The sequence below is a fragment of the Lolium rigidum genome, chromosome 7, assembly GCF_022539505.1.
Source record: "Lolium rigidum isolate FL_2022 chromosome 7, APGP_CSIRO_Lrig_0.1, whole genome shotgun sequence".
Lineage (NCBI taxonomy): Eukaryota > Viridiplantae > Streptophyta > Magnoliopsida > Poales > Poaceae > Lolium > Lolium rigidum.
The window spans coordinates 334,034,529-334,051,732 of NC_061514.1; the positions used below are offsets into that span (position 1 = coordinate 334,034,529).

General features: G+C 43.7%; 1 protein-coding gene across 1 annotated transcript; it reads left to right on the forward strand.

Moving 5' to 3' along the window:
- The first annotated feature begins 1,047 nt into the window (after positions 1-1,047).
- LOC124674313 (condensin-1 complex subunit CAP-D2-like) lies at positions 1,048-10,188 on the forward strand. Its single transcript, XM_047210351.1, is given in 18 exon segments — positions 1,048-1,195; positions 3,061-3,383; positions 3,475-3,635; positions 3,713-3,933; positions 3,936-4,852; positions 4,939-5,130; positions 5,645-6,301; positions 6,411-6,584; positions 6,678-6,745; positions 6,854-7,076; positions 7,157-7,256; positions 7,353-7,468; positions 7,553-7,610; positions 8,396-8,547; positions 8,649-8,844; positions 9,061-9,540; positions 9,621-9,723; positions 9,870-10,188. Coding segments are annotated over 18 exon segments (4,296 nt in total). The 3' UTR covers positions 9,877-10,188.
- The last annotated feature ends 7,016 nt before the right edge of the window (positions 10,189-17,204 follow it).

Genomic DNA, 17,204 nt, shown 5'->3' on the forward strand with positions numbered 1-17,204 from the left:
CATCTGCTCGTTCACCACGACGACAATGCCCCTTGTAGATCCCCTGCTAAGCAAAAGGGCAATTCTTCCAGCCCCAATGCATACAGTCAATGCTTCCGAGCATCCCAAGAAACTCTCTTGCTGCATTCTTTTGCAGGATCCGAGCTGTATCATCTTGTCTTGGTGCTCTCAAATAGTCTTTACCAAACACCGCTATGACAACTCGGCAGAACCTGTAGAGAGTCCCTGTACATGTTGAATTTGCCATCTGTAGATAGTCATTGGCTGTATCTGGAGGAGCTCCGTATGCAAGACAGCGCATTGCAGCAATGCACTTCTGAATTGAGGTGAAGCCCCACAAACCTGTGCAATCTTTCTTGGCGATGAAGTACTTGTCGTACTCCCTGACGCCGTGGACAATCTTCAATAACAACTCCTTGTTCATCCTAACCCGGCGTCGAAATTCCTTTGGCGAATGAGTCACATCGTCGTTGAAGTAGTCGGCGTCAAGCAGCATTGCGCCGGCTTCACGATGCCTGATGATGTTCCTCCTCTTGCCTGGCTTTGAGCCGCCACACCGAGGCACGACGAAGAAAGGATGGCGACGGTGGCGATCTAGAGGGGTGGGAGCTCGGGTGTGTGTAGGAGGTGGGAAATCGATGTGTCTGGCTGTTAGACGGAGCCCATGCTCGTTTTCAGACGTGCCACGAGGTGCAGACGCGCCCGATTCGCAGCCTTGGCGAAGTGGCCGGCACGGGGTTGCCGGCGATTCTATTGGGATCAAAAATTGGCCGGCGCCGTTTGAAACGCACCGGTGCAAGCCTATTTTCGCTGCCGGCTCCTAAAATACTATCGGGGCCGCTACGAGGTGTACAACGGATGTATCTGAAAGTCTGTTCACACAAAAAATCTGAAAATAGCTTTATATCGCCACACTCCAGCACTGGTGGACCCCCACGAAATTTCACGCCTCCCGCTCTCCATTTCGAAATACTCCCCGCTCTTCTCCCCTTCCAGCCCGAATCCAAACACTCCGCCTCCCTCTCCCGCTTCCCCTCGCCGGCGTCGATGGCTCCCCCTTTCGTCTTCCCCTCGACCCTGCGGGATCTCGAGCGGGACGCCGACGGAGACGACGACGGCGAACCGTCGCTCCGCCCGGAGGCCCCCATCGCCGTCACGGCCCTCCGCGCCGCCGACCTCGAGGAGTTCGTCAAAGGTACGCGCCCGCGCCCGCTCCACCTTCCACTCCCCCAACCCTCCTTACAATCCACAGCTTCGGTTCGAGCTTGCCGGAATCCAGCGCTCGACGGGCGCGCGCGCGCGGTGCAGCTGCGCTGTCCGGTTTCCCCCGAACTCGAGGCAGCAAACCCTAGATCCTGCGCATTCGGTGTCCATCGCCCCTACCACTTTCCGTCTTCGCGAACTGTCGCAAAGGGATTTCGCGAATTTTGTTGGTTGCGCAGGCAGAATCTCGAAATCTAGAACGCAGTTAAGTAAACGCCCTAGTTGTCATAAATAAGGGTCCCTGACTATCGTTTGTCATTTTCCGGTGTACAATTTCGCTCGAAATGATTTGTTCTGGCTGTCCCTAGGAATTGGAACGTCTGTTTTGGATAATATCTTGCCTTAGTCGTTTTTAGCTAACTTGTGTACAGCTTCTCCTGGTTCCTGACCATTTGGAGTTTGCTCAAAAATTATTTTCTGGAAGCCGATGGTCTTGCTGCTTTTAGAATATGCAACACATCGACAGTATTTGAGAAAGTTGTGCTAGTTCATGAACAGTAGTAGACCAAAGTACTATAGACCGTATGACTCTGTGAGTTGCTTTCTATCAAAATTATGCGCTAGAATGAAATGTAACGTTGATTCCTTTCCTGCAACTGCAAATTCTGTAAATGCCGCAGACAGTGAACTAGTCTCATATATCCCAAATTCCTGATACCTTTTGGAAGTTCCATCTACATCATTCTCCATGGTTTATTTGGGCGTCCAGATTAGGAAGCCCTGTGGGAGTTGATGCTGTTTTCGTTGTTTCTTAAAGAGTATAATATCACACATTTAAGTTCCTACATCATCTTTTGATTTATTGTTGCTTACCTGGTGAAAACCGACCCTGCACTTGAAAATTTGAAGACTAGGTGTCCTGGACATCTGAGAAAGGTCACTTCCGTACATTATGAGAGCGAACATACGTGTAATTTTTAAATGAAGTAGTCTTGTCATAGGGAAGGTTGCCAATTTGCATCTGCTTTAAACTTTCGTGAAAGCTAGTTCACATATAGTCTGGTGTAAACCACACTGGTGTAAGCCACCAGATTGGGAAGCCCTGTGGAAGTTGATGCTGCTTGCGTTGTTTCTTAAAGAGTGTAATATCACACATTTAAGTTCCTACATCATCTTTTGATTTATCGTTGCTTACCTGGTGAAAACAGACTCCACAATTGAAAATTTGAAGACTAGGTGTCCTGGACATCTGAGAAAAGTCACTTCCGTACATTTCGAGAGCGAACATATATGTAATTTTTAATTGAAGTAGTCTTGTCATACAGAAGGTTGCCAATTTGCACCTGCTTTAAACTTTTGTGAAAGCTAGTTCACATATAGTCTGGTGTAAGCCACACTGGGTTTATTTTGCAAAATACTGGGCACCTTGTGTGTTCAAAGTATCGTGCCTTGTTTTTGAAGGAAATGTTTACGGGAGAGCTGTACTGGAAAATATATTTAAGAGGGGAAACTAGACAAGAAAAAGAAGATAAAAATAATAATGACCCAGCTATCATGTTCCATGGTCAAAACTGAAAGAGGAGTCTCTAATGTTGGCGTAAATTTACCCTATAAGCAAGATCATCTAGAGTTCTTGTACTGCCAGTTGGCTTTCTTTCCCTTCAACATGTTTTTATATTGTGGCCAATTAACAATCAGATGAGCTTCTCAACTAATTAACAAATGCTCGCACCAAACTTTTAGGCCCTTGAGACTATTTTTACTTTGTTGAACATGAAAGTAGCTATTTATTTTGTCAATGTCTGTGTATCTTGCCAATATGACTAACTCTTTCTTTTGCTTTCATATATATTAAAGGCACTTCATTTGATCTGTCTGACAAAGAACTCTTCTGCATCGAGGAGCAAGATGTGTTTAATAGCGTATACTCTATCGTGCGTGACTTCACTTGCTTGCCCCCAGCCCTTAAGTTCAACCTTGTTGAGGCCTTGCGCTCCAACCTCAGTGTCCTTCTACCGAACATTGACTCCCTTTCACGAGCTTCCATGTCCCCTTCTGACGGGATCCCTATCACTGACCGCATTGCTTCTCACCGCAACACCCTCAAGATATACTCCTTTTTCCTCCTTTCCATTGTCCTCACTCAGGAATCTTCAGCTGATAGTGGCACTGGGGCAAAGGTAATATTTGTGCGCAGGATATGATTATTTTGCTTCTTATATGGTTATACCTTTATATTAAAAGTGAGCCTGTTCTGCCATTTGGGTTTAGGTGACAACACATGGTCGGAAGAAGAATCCTGTTTATGCTTGGAATTGGGAAGCGCAAAGAGGGCGGATCATGAATCTTGTTGCCACTTCTCTTGAAGTTGACCTCACATTACTTTTTGGTCCAGGCGGTGCTGATGAAAGATATCTCTCTTTTGTTTCAAAGTAAATTCTGAAAACTTGGTATAGTAAACTTTTCAGTAAACTTTTGTTTTACAGCCATCTTACTTTCTTGTTCATAGGTGTACTTTTGTTCTATTTGAGAATCAAAGCGTGTTAAAAGACGATGAAACAAGAAATGGCCTATGCCGGATAATTGGTGCAATAGCTACAAAGCATCAAAGGACTTCTCAAACCAGTGCATCTGTCTTGCATTTGATCCATAAATATGATTTCACTGTCGCCTATCTTATGGAAGCAGCTGCTGCTGCAGAGAAAAAGTTTGGTGATGGAAGCTTGGCAATTTCCTGATCAGGGAAATTGGTCGCACTGACCCAAAAGATTATGTGAGAGATGGTGCTGGTGCTGACAATGTTGGGCGATTCCTAGTAGAACTCGCAGATCGGTTGCCAAAACTTATGTCTACCAATCTTGGTGTTCTGATACCACATTTTGGTGGGGAATCATACAAGATTAGAAACTCTCTTGTTGGGGTCTTGGGCAAGTTGGCTGCAAAGGCATTTAAAGATGTTGATGGAAATAACAGTGCTCATTCCATAAGGCTCCGAAGTAAGCAGGCTATGCTTGAAATTTTGATTGAGCGTTGTAGGGATGTGTCAGCGTACACAAGGAGTCGAGTGCTTCAGGTATGGGCAGAGTTGTGCGAAGAAAATGCTATTTCAATTGGCCTGTGGAATGAAGTGGCATCAGTTGCTTCAGGGAGATTGGAGGACAAAAGTGCAATTGTGAGGAAATCGGCATTACAACTTCTCATTACAATGCTGCAACACAACCCTTTTGGGCCTCAACTAAGGACTGCAACCTTTGAGGCAACTTTAGAGAAGTACAAGGAGAAATTGCAAGGAATGGAGTCTCAGTCTCCTGAGGAAGATGAACCTGTGAATGATCATCAACTGGGAGAAATGATTGTGGGTCAGGACGAGAGTGTAAGTGATAGCTGCCTACCTTCTAGTCAAGACCAGAGGGATCAAGATCCAATGATTGCAGATATAACAAACTTGGAACAGATCCGAGCTTTGGTTGCATCCCTTGAGGCTGGTCTGCGATTCTCAACATGTATAACGTCGTTAATGCCAATCCTTATCCAGTTATTGGCATCATCTTCAGCTACAGATGTTGAGAACACTATTCTTCTATTAATGAGATGCAGACAGTTTCAGGTTGAAGGTTCAGAAGCAGCACTCAGGAAAATGCTGCCTCTGGTAATGTCCCAGAAAGTCTAGCTGGTATATGAGCTCATGTATCTGTTAAAACTCAACATTTTCCTGACTCTTTTAGCCTTTTGCAGGTATTTTCTCAGGACAAGTCAATATATGAAGCAGTGGAGAGCGCATTCATCGCCATATACACAAAGAGAATCCCAACAGAAACAGCTAAAAGCTTGATAAACCTCAACATTGACTGTAGCATTGGTGACCTTGCTGCACTGGAGAACTTAGTTAGTTCATTGGTATTGAAAGGAGAGATTTCGTCCAGCACGGTGCACTCTTCTTTCCTTTTAATGTTTGCTATGTGCAACCTTATTAATTGGAATATGTGCTTGTTTATACTCGTAGCTACAGTAATGCTAATTACTCTTTTATTCTTGCATATGGAGTTCCATGTTTAGGGATGTGAAGCTTCTTAGATTATTCTATCTTTTGCCTTGTAGTTTAGAAGTGCAAGATGAGGCAATTAACTAGATTGTATGTGACCGAGCTAATTTTGGAACACCCATCAATTAAGAATTTAAGATGCATGTTGAGAACTTTGCTCCCAGCTACTCGACATGTCAATGTGACAGTTTTTTCCGACTATTCTAACAATAGAAGTTCTATTGATTTGCTGTGTACATTGAAGTTGTGCTTTGAGCCTTTGACAACTGTATCATACAAATGACTTCTGAGGCCTAAGTATATCCATTTTGTTGAATGTTATTGTACCCTTGCAGTTATGCATGCTATCTTATGTTACTCGTGAGGAACACACTTGCTAATTCCCATGATTTCTTTCAGATATCAGCTTTGTGGGATTATTTTTGCTTTAACATCAACGGCGTGAGGCCAGTGCAATGCCGTGGAGCTTTATCAATTCTTTGCATGGCAGCAAAGTCATCTCCCAGCATTCTGGGTTCCCATTTACAAGATATTGTTGACATTGGGTTTGGACGCTGGGCTAAGGAAGAACCTCTGCTTGCTAGAACTGCATGCCTTGCCTTGCATAGATTATCAGAAGAAGACAAGGTCAAGTTACTAAGTACCAGTACCAGAGTATTTGCTGCATTGCAAAGCTTGATAACTAGCTTCTCGCTTCCTGAGAAAATATGGTATGCAGCAACAGAGAAAGCTATAAGTGCCATCTATACCTTACACCCTGCACCTGAAATTTTTGCTACCGAGATTGCAAAGAAATCCCTCAATTCTGTATTCAGTTCCTCAGCAATGGATGGCATGTCAAATGGAGTTGAACTCGAAACTCAGAATGGTCCATTTGTTTCAGCGGTATCAGCCACAAAGTTGGGTAGATTTCTTTTTGTTATTAGTCATATAGCACTTAATCATTTGGTTTACATTGAGACTTCCGTTAAGAAGATTCAGAAACAAAAACCAAAGAATGACAAATCACAGCACACTAATGAGGACAGTGAGGTAGATGCCTCCAAGAATTCAGAGGTAATTTTTACTTGGTTGCACATCTTTAACCATTTGAACATTTTGGATTTGACTTATTATTCTTTCATGTGACTTGAGCTTTTTATTGTCTATTTTGTGATGCTGGCAGGCACAAGGCATAAATGCTGAACTGGGACTTGGCGCAACAGTAGATATTGCAATAGAGTCTCTTGCTGAACAAGCTGAACGGGAGATTGTTTCCTGTTCCTGTGAAAAGAACCTTATTGGACACTGCGGACCATTTCTTTCAAAACTCTGTAGGAACCCGACTTTGTTGCAAAAGGTTTGGATTGTATTGCACTTCTGATATTTCCAAATATTTCGTTCCATTGCCCCTTGTAAGTTTCTCCTGACAAAATAATTTTGTTTGATGCAGTTCCCAGTGTTACACGCTTCTGCAAAGCTTGCTCTTTGCATACTAATGATTATTGATGCAGAATTCTGGTATGCAATTATATTTGACATGACTGCATTTGTTTAATATTATTATGGATACCTTAGTTGTATACAATTAGTGACAACATTGGATCTCATGATATACTCAATTTTCAGCGAAGCAAATCTTCAAATCCTATTTACTGTTGCTGAAAGTGCACCCTCTGAAATCGTCCGATCTAACTGCACTATAGCCCTTGGCGATTTAGCAGTTCGCTTTCCAAACCTCTTAGAACCATGGACAGAACACATATATGCCCGATTGGGCGACCCGTCAGCATCTGTGAGGAAGAATGCTGTGCTGGTCATTTCTCATCTTATATTGAATGATATGATGAAGGTTTCTCTCCCCCACGATTGAAATACATTTCACTCTCTCCCACTGTTGAGACACTTCTCACATTTGCAAATCCTATACAGGTTAAAGGATATATCAATGAAATGGCTGTGAGGGTAGAAGATGAAGACGAGAGGATCTCAAGCCTTGCAAAACTCTTCTTTCATGAGCTATCAAAGAAAGGTACATGCATTAACTGTACAAATTAAATTGATATATATAAATACTGCTGTTTGACTATAGCTAATATTGCCTCTCTTTTGTTTGGCAACTATGAAGGAAGCAATCCAATTTATAATCTTCTTCCGGATATTCTGAGCAGACTGTGCAATCAGCACCTCAAGGAAGAAACATTTCGCAGCATCATGCAATTTTTAATTGGTTCTATTAAAAAGGTCTAACACACTGCTTTCTTTGCCTGCCATTTGTGTACTTTGGCCTCTATCCGTCATTAACTATATTCATAACTGTAATCTCAGGATAAACAAATGGAAGCTCTTGTTGATAAGCTCTGCAATAGGTTTGCTGGTGGAAATGGTATATGGCTTTACTTCTAGGATCGAATTATACTGAACATTTATGTTGTCTCGTGTGTGTTTCCATGAATGGCTAATCAACTGTCCACCTTTATGTCTATGAAACCATGAGACAAGTGAACTTTGATGGCTGGAAAATAGAAATTTATGAAGAAATAACAAGCAGTAACCACTTAACCAGAGATGCAATCATGTGTGAATGAGCAGTTCATGTTATTTGTGACGAATTTGGCGGAATTCTCTAGAGCTACTGTATTCAGTACATACAAGTATATGCATAGACACTGTTTTGGTCCTATGGCCATGGGCACAGACGCACATAAGAGAAAGGCTCAGCCCAAAAATTGTTGTCTTAACTTTTCCCTCCGTTTCTCAAAATAAGGTGTATAAATGTAGTCAAAAGTCAACGGATTGTAAGGTTGACCAATCATGTAGATAAAAATCTGAACATCTAGAATGCCGAATAGATATCAATATATCTACCGTAGAATATATTTTCATAATCTATTAATTAAATCTTGTAGATGTTCTTATTTTTGTTTATAAGATATGTCAAACCTACACTGCATTGGCTTTTGACTAAACATATATGCCTTGTTTTGAGAAAAGCAGGTAGTAAGTTCATTTATAGAGACAGCTGACTTCTTTGACTCTTTCATTTCAATCCTTTCTCCTTGAAACAGCTCTTCTTTGCTGCATTTCTTGTTTTGACCCTTTTCATGAACTGCATAACTTTAGGCTTACCCCTTTCTCAGATGTTTGATTCTTTCTTTGCCTGAGTTTCAGATGTTAGGCAGTGGGAGTACATCTCTTACTGCCTCTCTCAGCTAACCTACACCGAGAAAGGCTTGAAAAAACTCATTGATAATTTCAAGATGTTTGAGCATGCATTATCCGAAGATTCTGTGATGAACCACTTCAGAAGCGTGATAGCAAAGGTTGGTTGCATAGCATGGATGGCTGCACATGCTTCACATTTTTTGAATACATAATACTGAATTCTATGCTTTCACTGATCTGTGGTAATTCATCCAAACAGTGTAAGAAGTTTGCAAAACCAGAGCTTAAAGTTTGCATTGAAGAATTCGAGGAGAAAGTTAGCAAGGTTCACGAGGAAAAGAAAGAACAGGAGGCCACGACCAGAAATGCTGAGGCACATAAACAGAAAATGGGTTCTATCGATAGAATCCTAGTTACTAAAGACGTTGGGCAGAATGATAGAAAGTCTGCTGAAGGTAAAGCTAGAGTTACTTCTTTTTTCCCCAGAATCTCCTTATCTTCTTTGTTGTGTAAGATATATTCCATGCGAGTATCTTATCTATCCATTGTATGATGACTGAAACTGAAGTGGACCATTATTCTATGAACTACAACCCAAATGGGGTATTTATGACATGTGCACCGAGTTTTTTACTAGAGAGCTCACTTATTTATGTGCTTTTCGTTGACAGAGGAAGCTAGTGGTGAGGTTATCGATCCATCAGTGGATAACATTGCTGAAGATAAGGAAACAGAGGAAGCTAGTGAGGCTGTTGATCCTTCAGTGGATGGTAGCAATGCTGAAGACAAGGAGATAGGGGAAAGTAGCGAGGTTGCTGATCCTTCAGTGGTTGATAGAAATGCTGAAGATAAGGAGACAGAGGAAGGCAGCGAGGTTACTGGTCCTTCAGTGGATGATAGCAATACCGAAGATCAGGAGACAGGGGAATCTACCGAGGTTACTGGTCCTTCCGTGAATGATGGAAATGCCGAAGACGAGGAGACAGAGGAAGCTGCCGATCCTTCAGCGGATGATGGAAATGCTGAAGACAAGGAGAACATGCGAGAACGCAGCGATAACATTAGTTCGGAGAAAAGCCAGCCGTCATCCACATGCACAGAACTAGAAGACGGCAGCGCAGAGGTTCAATCCGCACGAAAACCCCGCAGAGGTGAGCCATATTTCTTTCCAGCGCCAATATCCATGTTACGCATCCAGTTTCTGAAGGAACTTGTGCCATGCACTGTGCAGGTTCGTCCCGATCAACGCTAAAGAAGATCAGGGAACCTGCCTTGGAAGGCCCAGCAGACAGCGCTGCTCCAGTAGTCAGGCGTTCGACCCGCTCAAGCAGAAGGTGCTTCCACTCGCCAGTCTATTCATGCTAGTCTTTGAACTTCTCTCACACCGTGTGTTTAAAACCTATACATGTCATCATTGCTTTCATCTCCACTGAAACCATGGTTTACTAATTCGTAATACATCGCTGACAAAACTGTGCAGGCTCTGAAGGGCGATGCTGGGATATTCTCTGATTTGGAACAGCAGCAGCTGCGGCTTCAGTGTAACATGAAGTGAGTGTCAGCTCCTTTGTCGTCTGTGTGACGATCTCGCCTTGAGATCATGGAGTTCTGAAGCCGTCAATGCTCCTAACGCCTGCCCAACGTAGTGTTTATTTGACTAGTTTGTGCTGGTAGATCTGGGTGAGCCCGAGAATACTTACCGTGTCGGCTGCTTGTATTCCTTGGAACAAGAACTAGTTGTATTTTGCTGTAACAGTCTATGTTACCTTCTAACTGAATAATTTACAATTTGTCTCACATGATTCTGCTGCATGAATAATTGTCCAAGATTCATATGCATATCCTTTCTGCATTTCTGTGCATACACCTGCTCACTAGAATTATATTCTCCACTTCTCAAAGAGAAGAAAATGACCGTGCAACTTTCCCAGCTGAGGACTTATCCTGTTTGCAGATAGCCAGAGCACGGGACCAGTTGTCGTCGCAGCGACACGTCTGCTGACATCGTACGAGACCAAGCCATCAGGGTAGAAGTGATTGCAAGCAAGGTAGAAGATTAACAGTAACAGCCACAGGCACTGGTATTGGCCGCAGTCCAATAATGCAGGAGGAAGCAGCGAGTCGCCACCTCGCCCCCGGTGATGGCAGCGACGGAGCGATCGTTGTCGCTTATCCGCTGCCTCCGATCCCGGGGCCGCTCCCAGCCACGGACGCCGTCGAGATATAAATTCAGCCGCGACGTCGACCACTCGATCGGGCCGCCGGACTCGCGCTCCTCCTCACGTTCCATGGACCTGCTCCAGCCACCGGATTGCGTGGCTGCTGGTTCCTGTGAAGCTCCACGAATGTCGCGGCAAGGTGTTGAACTGGTGATGGAGCGGTTTGTCGACGCAGGTTTCGCTGGAAGTCCGGACCATGTGTTCTCTGTCAGCGATTTACTGCTTCACACGACCGCTACTAATTCAGGAGTCGCATTTTTGTTCGTCTTCTTCACTGAGAGACGTGCAGCCGAACAGGTTCAGCAGTAGAAAGTATCAACACGAGCAACATGTTTTAGGTCTGCCGCACGCTTCGTCATCGGCATACATATATTTCTCCGAATAGTTGATTCTCGTCCGTCTGAGATTTAATAAATCTTGCCCCGCAAAAAAAAGATTTAATAAATCATGCTGATATGGTAGCTAGGGGTGTGAATGGGTAGGGTAATTTTCGCACCGAATCCGTTTCATGTTATCCATACCTGATTTCTAAAAATCCGTCGGAGAAGGATATCACATGTCGAAGTGTCACCCAGGATAATCCCAATATTAAATAGGATTATCTAAAAGTTTTAAACCAGACAATCTGATTTTTGAGTTAAAAGTCAAGGCCAATCTCAAATTGTTAGTAGCTATTGAGTTATCTAGTTCATTTGGCTAGCATGTTTAGCTCTAGTTTTATACCATCGATAGAATGATGGTTCAACTAGTGAGTTTAAATTTATACCATATCGTCAGTGCTTAGATTTTAGACTAAACCATGTCTTCATATTATTAACTAAAATTGACTCATGCAAGGATGAAATGTTAAAGCATTCTCAAGTTTGCTAGAAATATAATTATGTGCTAACGATTTTAGTCATATATACTCTTTCCACTGCAAACTTAGCTAACGATTTTATGCTAAAATAAGCAAATCTATGCACTAAAAATATGTGTATATAGTTTCCGGATTTTGCATCTGATATAGTTGCCATCGAATCCTGAGCACTCTGGATACTGGGAATCCTATTTCCATGTCAAAAAAAAAAGGAAAAGGAGCATATACAAAGCGTGTCTAGATGAAAGGTGACCGAAGATGCGGTTGGTTAATGTAATTTTTATTGCTTTTCAAAGCTATTTATATTATACGGTTGATGATTATTAACAGGTTAGTGAAATTTCCGCAGTATATTATTTTGGGGTGACTGTTTCTCAGTTAGATGACGTCATCAAATCTCAGTTGCAACTAATGTCGCAACTCATAACTCACATAAATCGCGATGCAAATCAAATGATGTACAACTTAACTGAGCAAGATGTCAAAACTAGCAAATCCCATATTTTTCAAAAGGGAGGGTTACCTAGCGTCACACCGGACACTTTGCGTGCCAATCTGTTCTGGTTCGATCGACAAGTTAAGGCCATGGCTACAGACTCTGTGTCATTCCCGTCCACGCTACCTTGTAGATGTCAATGCACGAGGCCCACGCACGCACGCACACGGAGGACCTGCCGTCTCGCGTAAGCACGACGGCCGGTCGATTGCTTGCTTTGCCGGTCCGCTGGCGCGCCATGGCCACATGATTTTTCCCTGGTCCGCATCCAACTTACACGCGATTAGTGGAGCGCAGGAGCTCGCGGCGTCGCGGCCACACGATAGGCGGGCGGGTCGTCGTCTCCAAAATCCAAATCAGTGATCAACGTCCCGATCCGTATGAAACGGAGGAGCTAGCACTTGCACACGCCCCTTGGCCGGCCCTGGACCTCCGGAGCTCTGCGTGTGGTGCGCAGCCTCCGGAGCTCGCGAGCCGGCCGGCCCTATCCGACGACGAGCCGCCGCACCGCGCCACCGGTTCGCCGCCACGTAATCTGCGGAGCGCGCTGTCGCCGTGCTGGGCGGGTGCGCCGTCACCAAGCTTGTTCCTGGGTTGACGCGCATAAGGTCGCGCGCGCAAGCCAGCCCGAGCCGCCAATGCATGGCGGCATGGCGCCAACGTGTCGGGCGCATGAGGCGGGCCAATCCTATCAATACCCTGGAACTTGCGCCCGCCTGCCCATGGATGATGAGACGATGGAAGCATCTCATCTTATGGACATATTTTTCTCTCAGAGCACCCACGGATTTTACTGATAGAATGTCAAGTTATTATTCAAGAGTGTGTCTAAAACTCAGTTAACTAAGACTTAATTTATGTTTCACTGACAGTGTGTTTCGATACGGGTCTAAACAAAATACAAACAGGAGCAAACACGAATCTTCAAGCAAAAACAAAATTTAACGATGGAGCATGTGACTGAGACATAAGCTCCGCTAGCTGAAACTTAGCAATTCCAATTATTCAAATAATATTAGAAAAAATTGTCCGAAAAACTTTTTGTAGGATAACGTAGCATAGAAAACAAAAAATTTCCTACCGCGAACACGCAATCCAAGCCAAGATGCAATCTAGAAGACGGTAGCAACGAGGGGGTATCGAGTCTCACCCTTGAAGAGATTCCAAAGCCTACAAGATGAGGCTCTTGTTGCTGCGGTAGACGTTCACTTGCCGCTTGCAAAAGCGCGTAGAAGATCTTGATCACGATCGGTTCCGGCGCCACGAACGGGCAGCACCTCCGTACTCGGTCACACGTTCGGTTGTCGATGAAGACGACGTCCACCTCCCCGTTCCAGCGGGCAGCGGAAGTAGTAGCTCCTCTTGAATCCGACGAGCACGACGGCGTGGTGTCGGTGGCGGTGAAGAAGTCCGGCGGAGCTTCGCTAAGCTATGCGGGCAATATGGAGGAGAGGAGCTTGGCTAGGGTTTGGGAGGGGTGGCCGGCCACTCTATGGGGGCGGCCAGCTTGTGGTCTTGGGGTGGCCGGCCCCCTCCCTTGGCCCCTCATTATATAGGTGGATCCCAAGTGTTGGTGTCCAAGTCTTCGAATAAGACCCGAAACCAAAACCTTCCATGAGAGAAACCTAGCCCAACTAGGACTCCCACCCAAAGGGTGGGATTTCCACCTCCCATGTGGGGGTTGGCCGGCCTACATGGTGGAGTCCACTTGGGACTCCACCCCATCTAGGGCTGGCCGACCATGGTGGTGGAGTCCCATGTGGACTCCACCTTCCTTGGTGGTTTCTTCCGGACTTTTCTAGAACCTTCTAGAACCTTCCATAGAACCTTCCGCGACATTTTATTTCACATAAAATGACATCCTATATATGAATCTTATTCTCCGGACCATTCGGAACTCCTCGTGATATCCGGGATCTCATCCGGGACTCCGAACAAATATTCGAACTCCATTCCATATTCAAGTGCTACCATTTCAACATCCAACTTTAAGTGTGTCACCCTACGGTTCGAGAACTATGCGGACATGGTTGAGTACTTACTCCGACCAATAACCAATAGCGGGATCTGGAGATCCATAATGGCTCCCACATATTCAACGATGACTTTAGTGATCGAATGAACCATTCACATATATTACCAATTCCCTTTGTCTCGTGATATTTTACTTGTCCGAGGTTTGATCTTCGGTATCACTCTATACCTTGTTCAACCTCGTCTCCGACAAGTACTCTTTACTCGTACCGTGGTATGTGGTCTCTTATGAACTCATTCATATGCTTGCAAGACATTAGACGACATTCCACCGAGAGGGCCCGAGTATATCTATCCGTCATCGGGATGGACAAATCCCACTTGTTGATCTATATGCCTCAACTCATACTTTCCGGATACTTAATCCCACCTTTATAGCCACCCATTTACGTAGTGGTGTTTGATGTAATCAAAGTACCTTTCCGGTATAAGTGATTTATATGATCTCATGGTCATAAGGACTAGGTAACTATGTATCGAAAGCTTATAGCAAATAACTTAATGACGAGATCTTATGCTACGCTTAATTGGGTGTGTCCATTATATCATTCTCACAATGATATAACCTTGTTATTAATAACATCCAATGTTCATGATTATGAAACTAATCATCCATTAATCAACAAGCTAGTTTAAGAGGCATACTAGGGACTTCTTGTTTGTCTACATATCACACATGTACTAATGTTTCGGTTAATACAATTCTAGCATGATATATAAACATTTATCATAAACATAAAGATATAAATAATAACCACTTTATTATTGCCTCTAGGGCATATCTCCTTCGATCTCCCACTTGCACTAGAGTCAATAATCTAGATTACATTGTAATATACCTAACACCCATGGCATTCGGTGTTGGTCATGCTTTGCCCTAGGGAGAGCTTTAGTCAACGGATCTGCTACATTCGGATCGGTGTGTACTTTGCAAATCTTTACTTCTCCATCTTCGATGTACTCGCGAATCGAGTGGTAACGCAGCTTGATATGCTTCAGCCTCTTGTGTGACCTTGGCTCTTGTGCATTGGCGATGGCACCCATGTTATCACGGTAAATGATTAATGGGTCCAATGCACTAGGAACCACACCGAGCTCTACAATGAACCTCTTCATCCATACCGCTTCGATGAAGCCTCCGAATCCGCTATGTACTACGATTCTGTTGAAGACTTCGCCACCGTGCACTCTGCTTCGAGCTTGCCCGACTTCTTGCAGCACCATTCAATATAAACACGTACCCAGATTGTGACTTAGAGTCATCGGGATCGGTGTTCCAACTTGCATCGGTGTAACTTGTTACAACGAGCTCTTGGTCACCTCCATAACAAAGAAACATATCCTTAGTTCTTTTCAAGTACTTCGGGATATTCTTGACCGCTGTCCAGTGTTCCATTCCCGGATCACTTTGATATCTCGCTAGTCAAACTAACATCATGCGCTATATCCGGTCTTGTACATAGCATGGCATACATAATAGAGCCTACTCGCCGAAGCATAGGGGATCCGATTCATCCTTTCTCTTTCTTCTCAGTAGCCGGTCCTTGAGTCTTACTCAAGACCTTGCACTAGTAACATAGGTAAAAACCCTTTCTTACTTTCGTCCATTCTAAACTTCTTTAGAATCTTGTCCAGGTATGTACTCTGTGATAGCCCTATTAGGCGTCTTGATCTATCTCTATAAATCTTGATGCCTAATATATACGATGCTTCACCAAGGTCTTTCATTGAAAAACTGTTATTCAAATAACCTTTTACACTTGCTTAATAGTTCTATATCATTCCCGATCAATAATATGTCATCTACATATAATATCGGGAATGCTACGAGCTCCCACTCACTTTCTTGTAAATACGAGCCTCTCCATGACACCTGTATAAACCCGAAGTCTTTGATCACCTTATCAAAGCGTTGGTTCCAACTTCTCGATGCTTGCTTCAGTCCATAGATTGAACGGCTGAAGTTTGCATACTTTGTCGACATTTTTAGGATCAACAAAACCTTTGGGTTGTACCATATACAACTCTTCCTCAATGTCTCCATTAAGGAACGCCGTTTTAACATCCATCTGCCAAATCTCATAATCGAAAAATGCAGCTATTGCTAACAAAATCCTCACAGATTTTAGCTTCGCTACGGGTGAGAAAGTCTCATCGTAGTCAACTCCTTGAATTTGTCGGAAACCCTTTGCGACAAGTCGAGCTTTATAGACAGTAATATTACCATCGGCATCTGTTTTCTCTTGAAGATCCATTTATTCTCGACGACCTTTCGGCTATCGGGTAAGTCTACCAAAGTCCATACTTTGTTATCATACATGGATCCCATTTCGGATTTCATGGCTTCTTGCCATTTGTTGGAATCTGGGCTCATCATCGCTTCTTCATACGTCGCAGGGTCCTCATCATTGTTATCCACAATCATGACATTTAGACAAGGATCATACCAATCAGGAGTGGCACGTTCCCTTGTCGATCTGCGAGGTTCGATAGTTTCCTCGTTCGAAGTTTCATGATCATTATCATTAGCTTCCTCTGTGCGAGTGTAGGCGGTACAGGTACAACTTCCGATACTGCGCTACTCTGATCAACGAGTATAGATTCATTAATCTCATCGAGTTCTACTTTTCTTCCAGTCACTTCTTTAGTGAGAAATTCTTTCTCAAGAAAGGTTCCGTTCTTAGCAACAAAGATTTTGCCTTCGGATTTGTGATAGAAAGTGTACCCTATAGTTTCCTTAGGGTATCCTATGAAGACGCATTTCTCCGCTTTGGGTTCTAGCTTGTCCGGTTGTAACTTTTTTACATAGGCTTCGCAACCCCAAACTTTAAGGAACGACAACTTAGGTTTCTTATTAAACCATAATTCATACGGTGTCGTTTCTACGGATTTTGATGGTGCTCTATTTAAAGTGAATGCGAGCTGTCTCTAATGCATAACTCCAAAATGATAACGGCAAATCGGTAAGAGACATCATAGAACGAACCATATCTAAGAGAGTTCGATTACGACGTTCGGACACACCGTTTCGTTGTGGTGTTCCCGGCGGTGTCAATTGTGAAAGTATTCCGCATTTCTTTAAATGCATGCCAAACTCATAACACGAGATATTCACCTCCACGATCGGATCGTAGAAATTTAATCTTCTTGTTACGTTGATTTTCTACTTCACTTTGGAATTCCTTAAACTTCTCAAAAGTTTCGGAT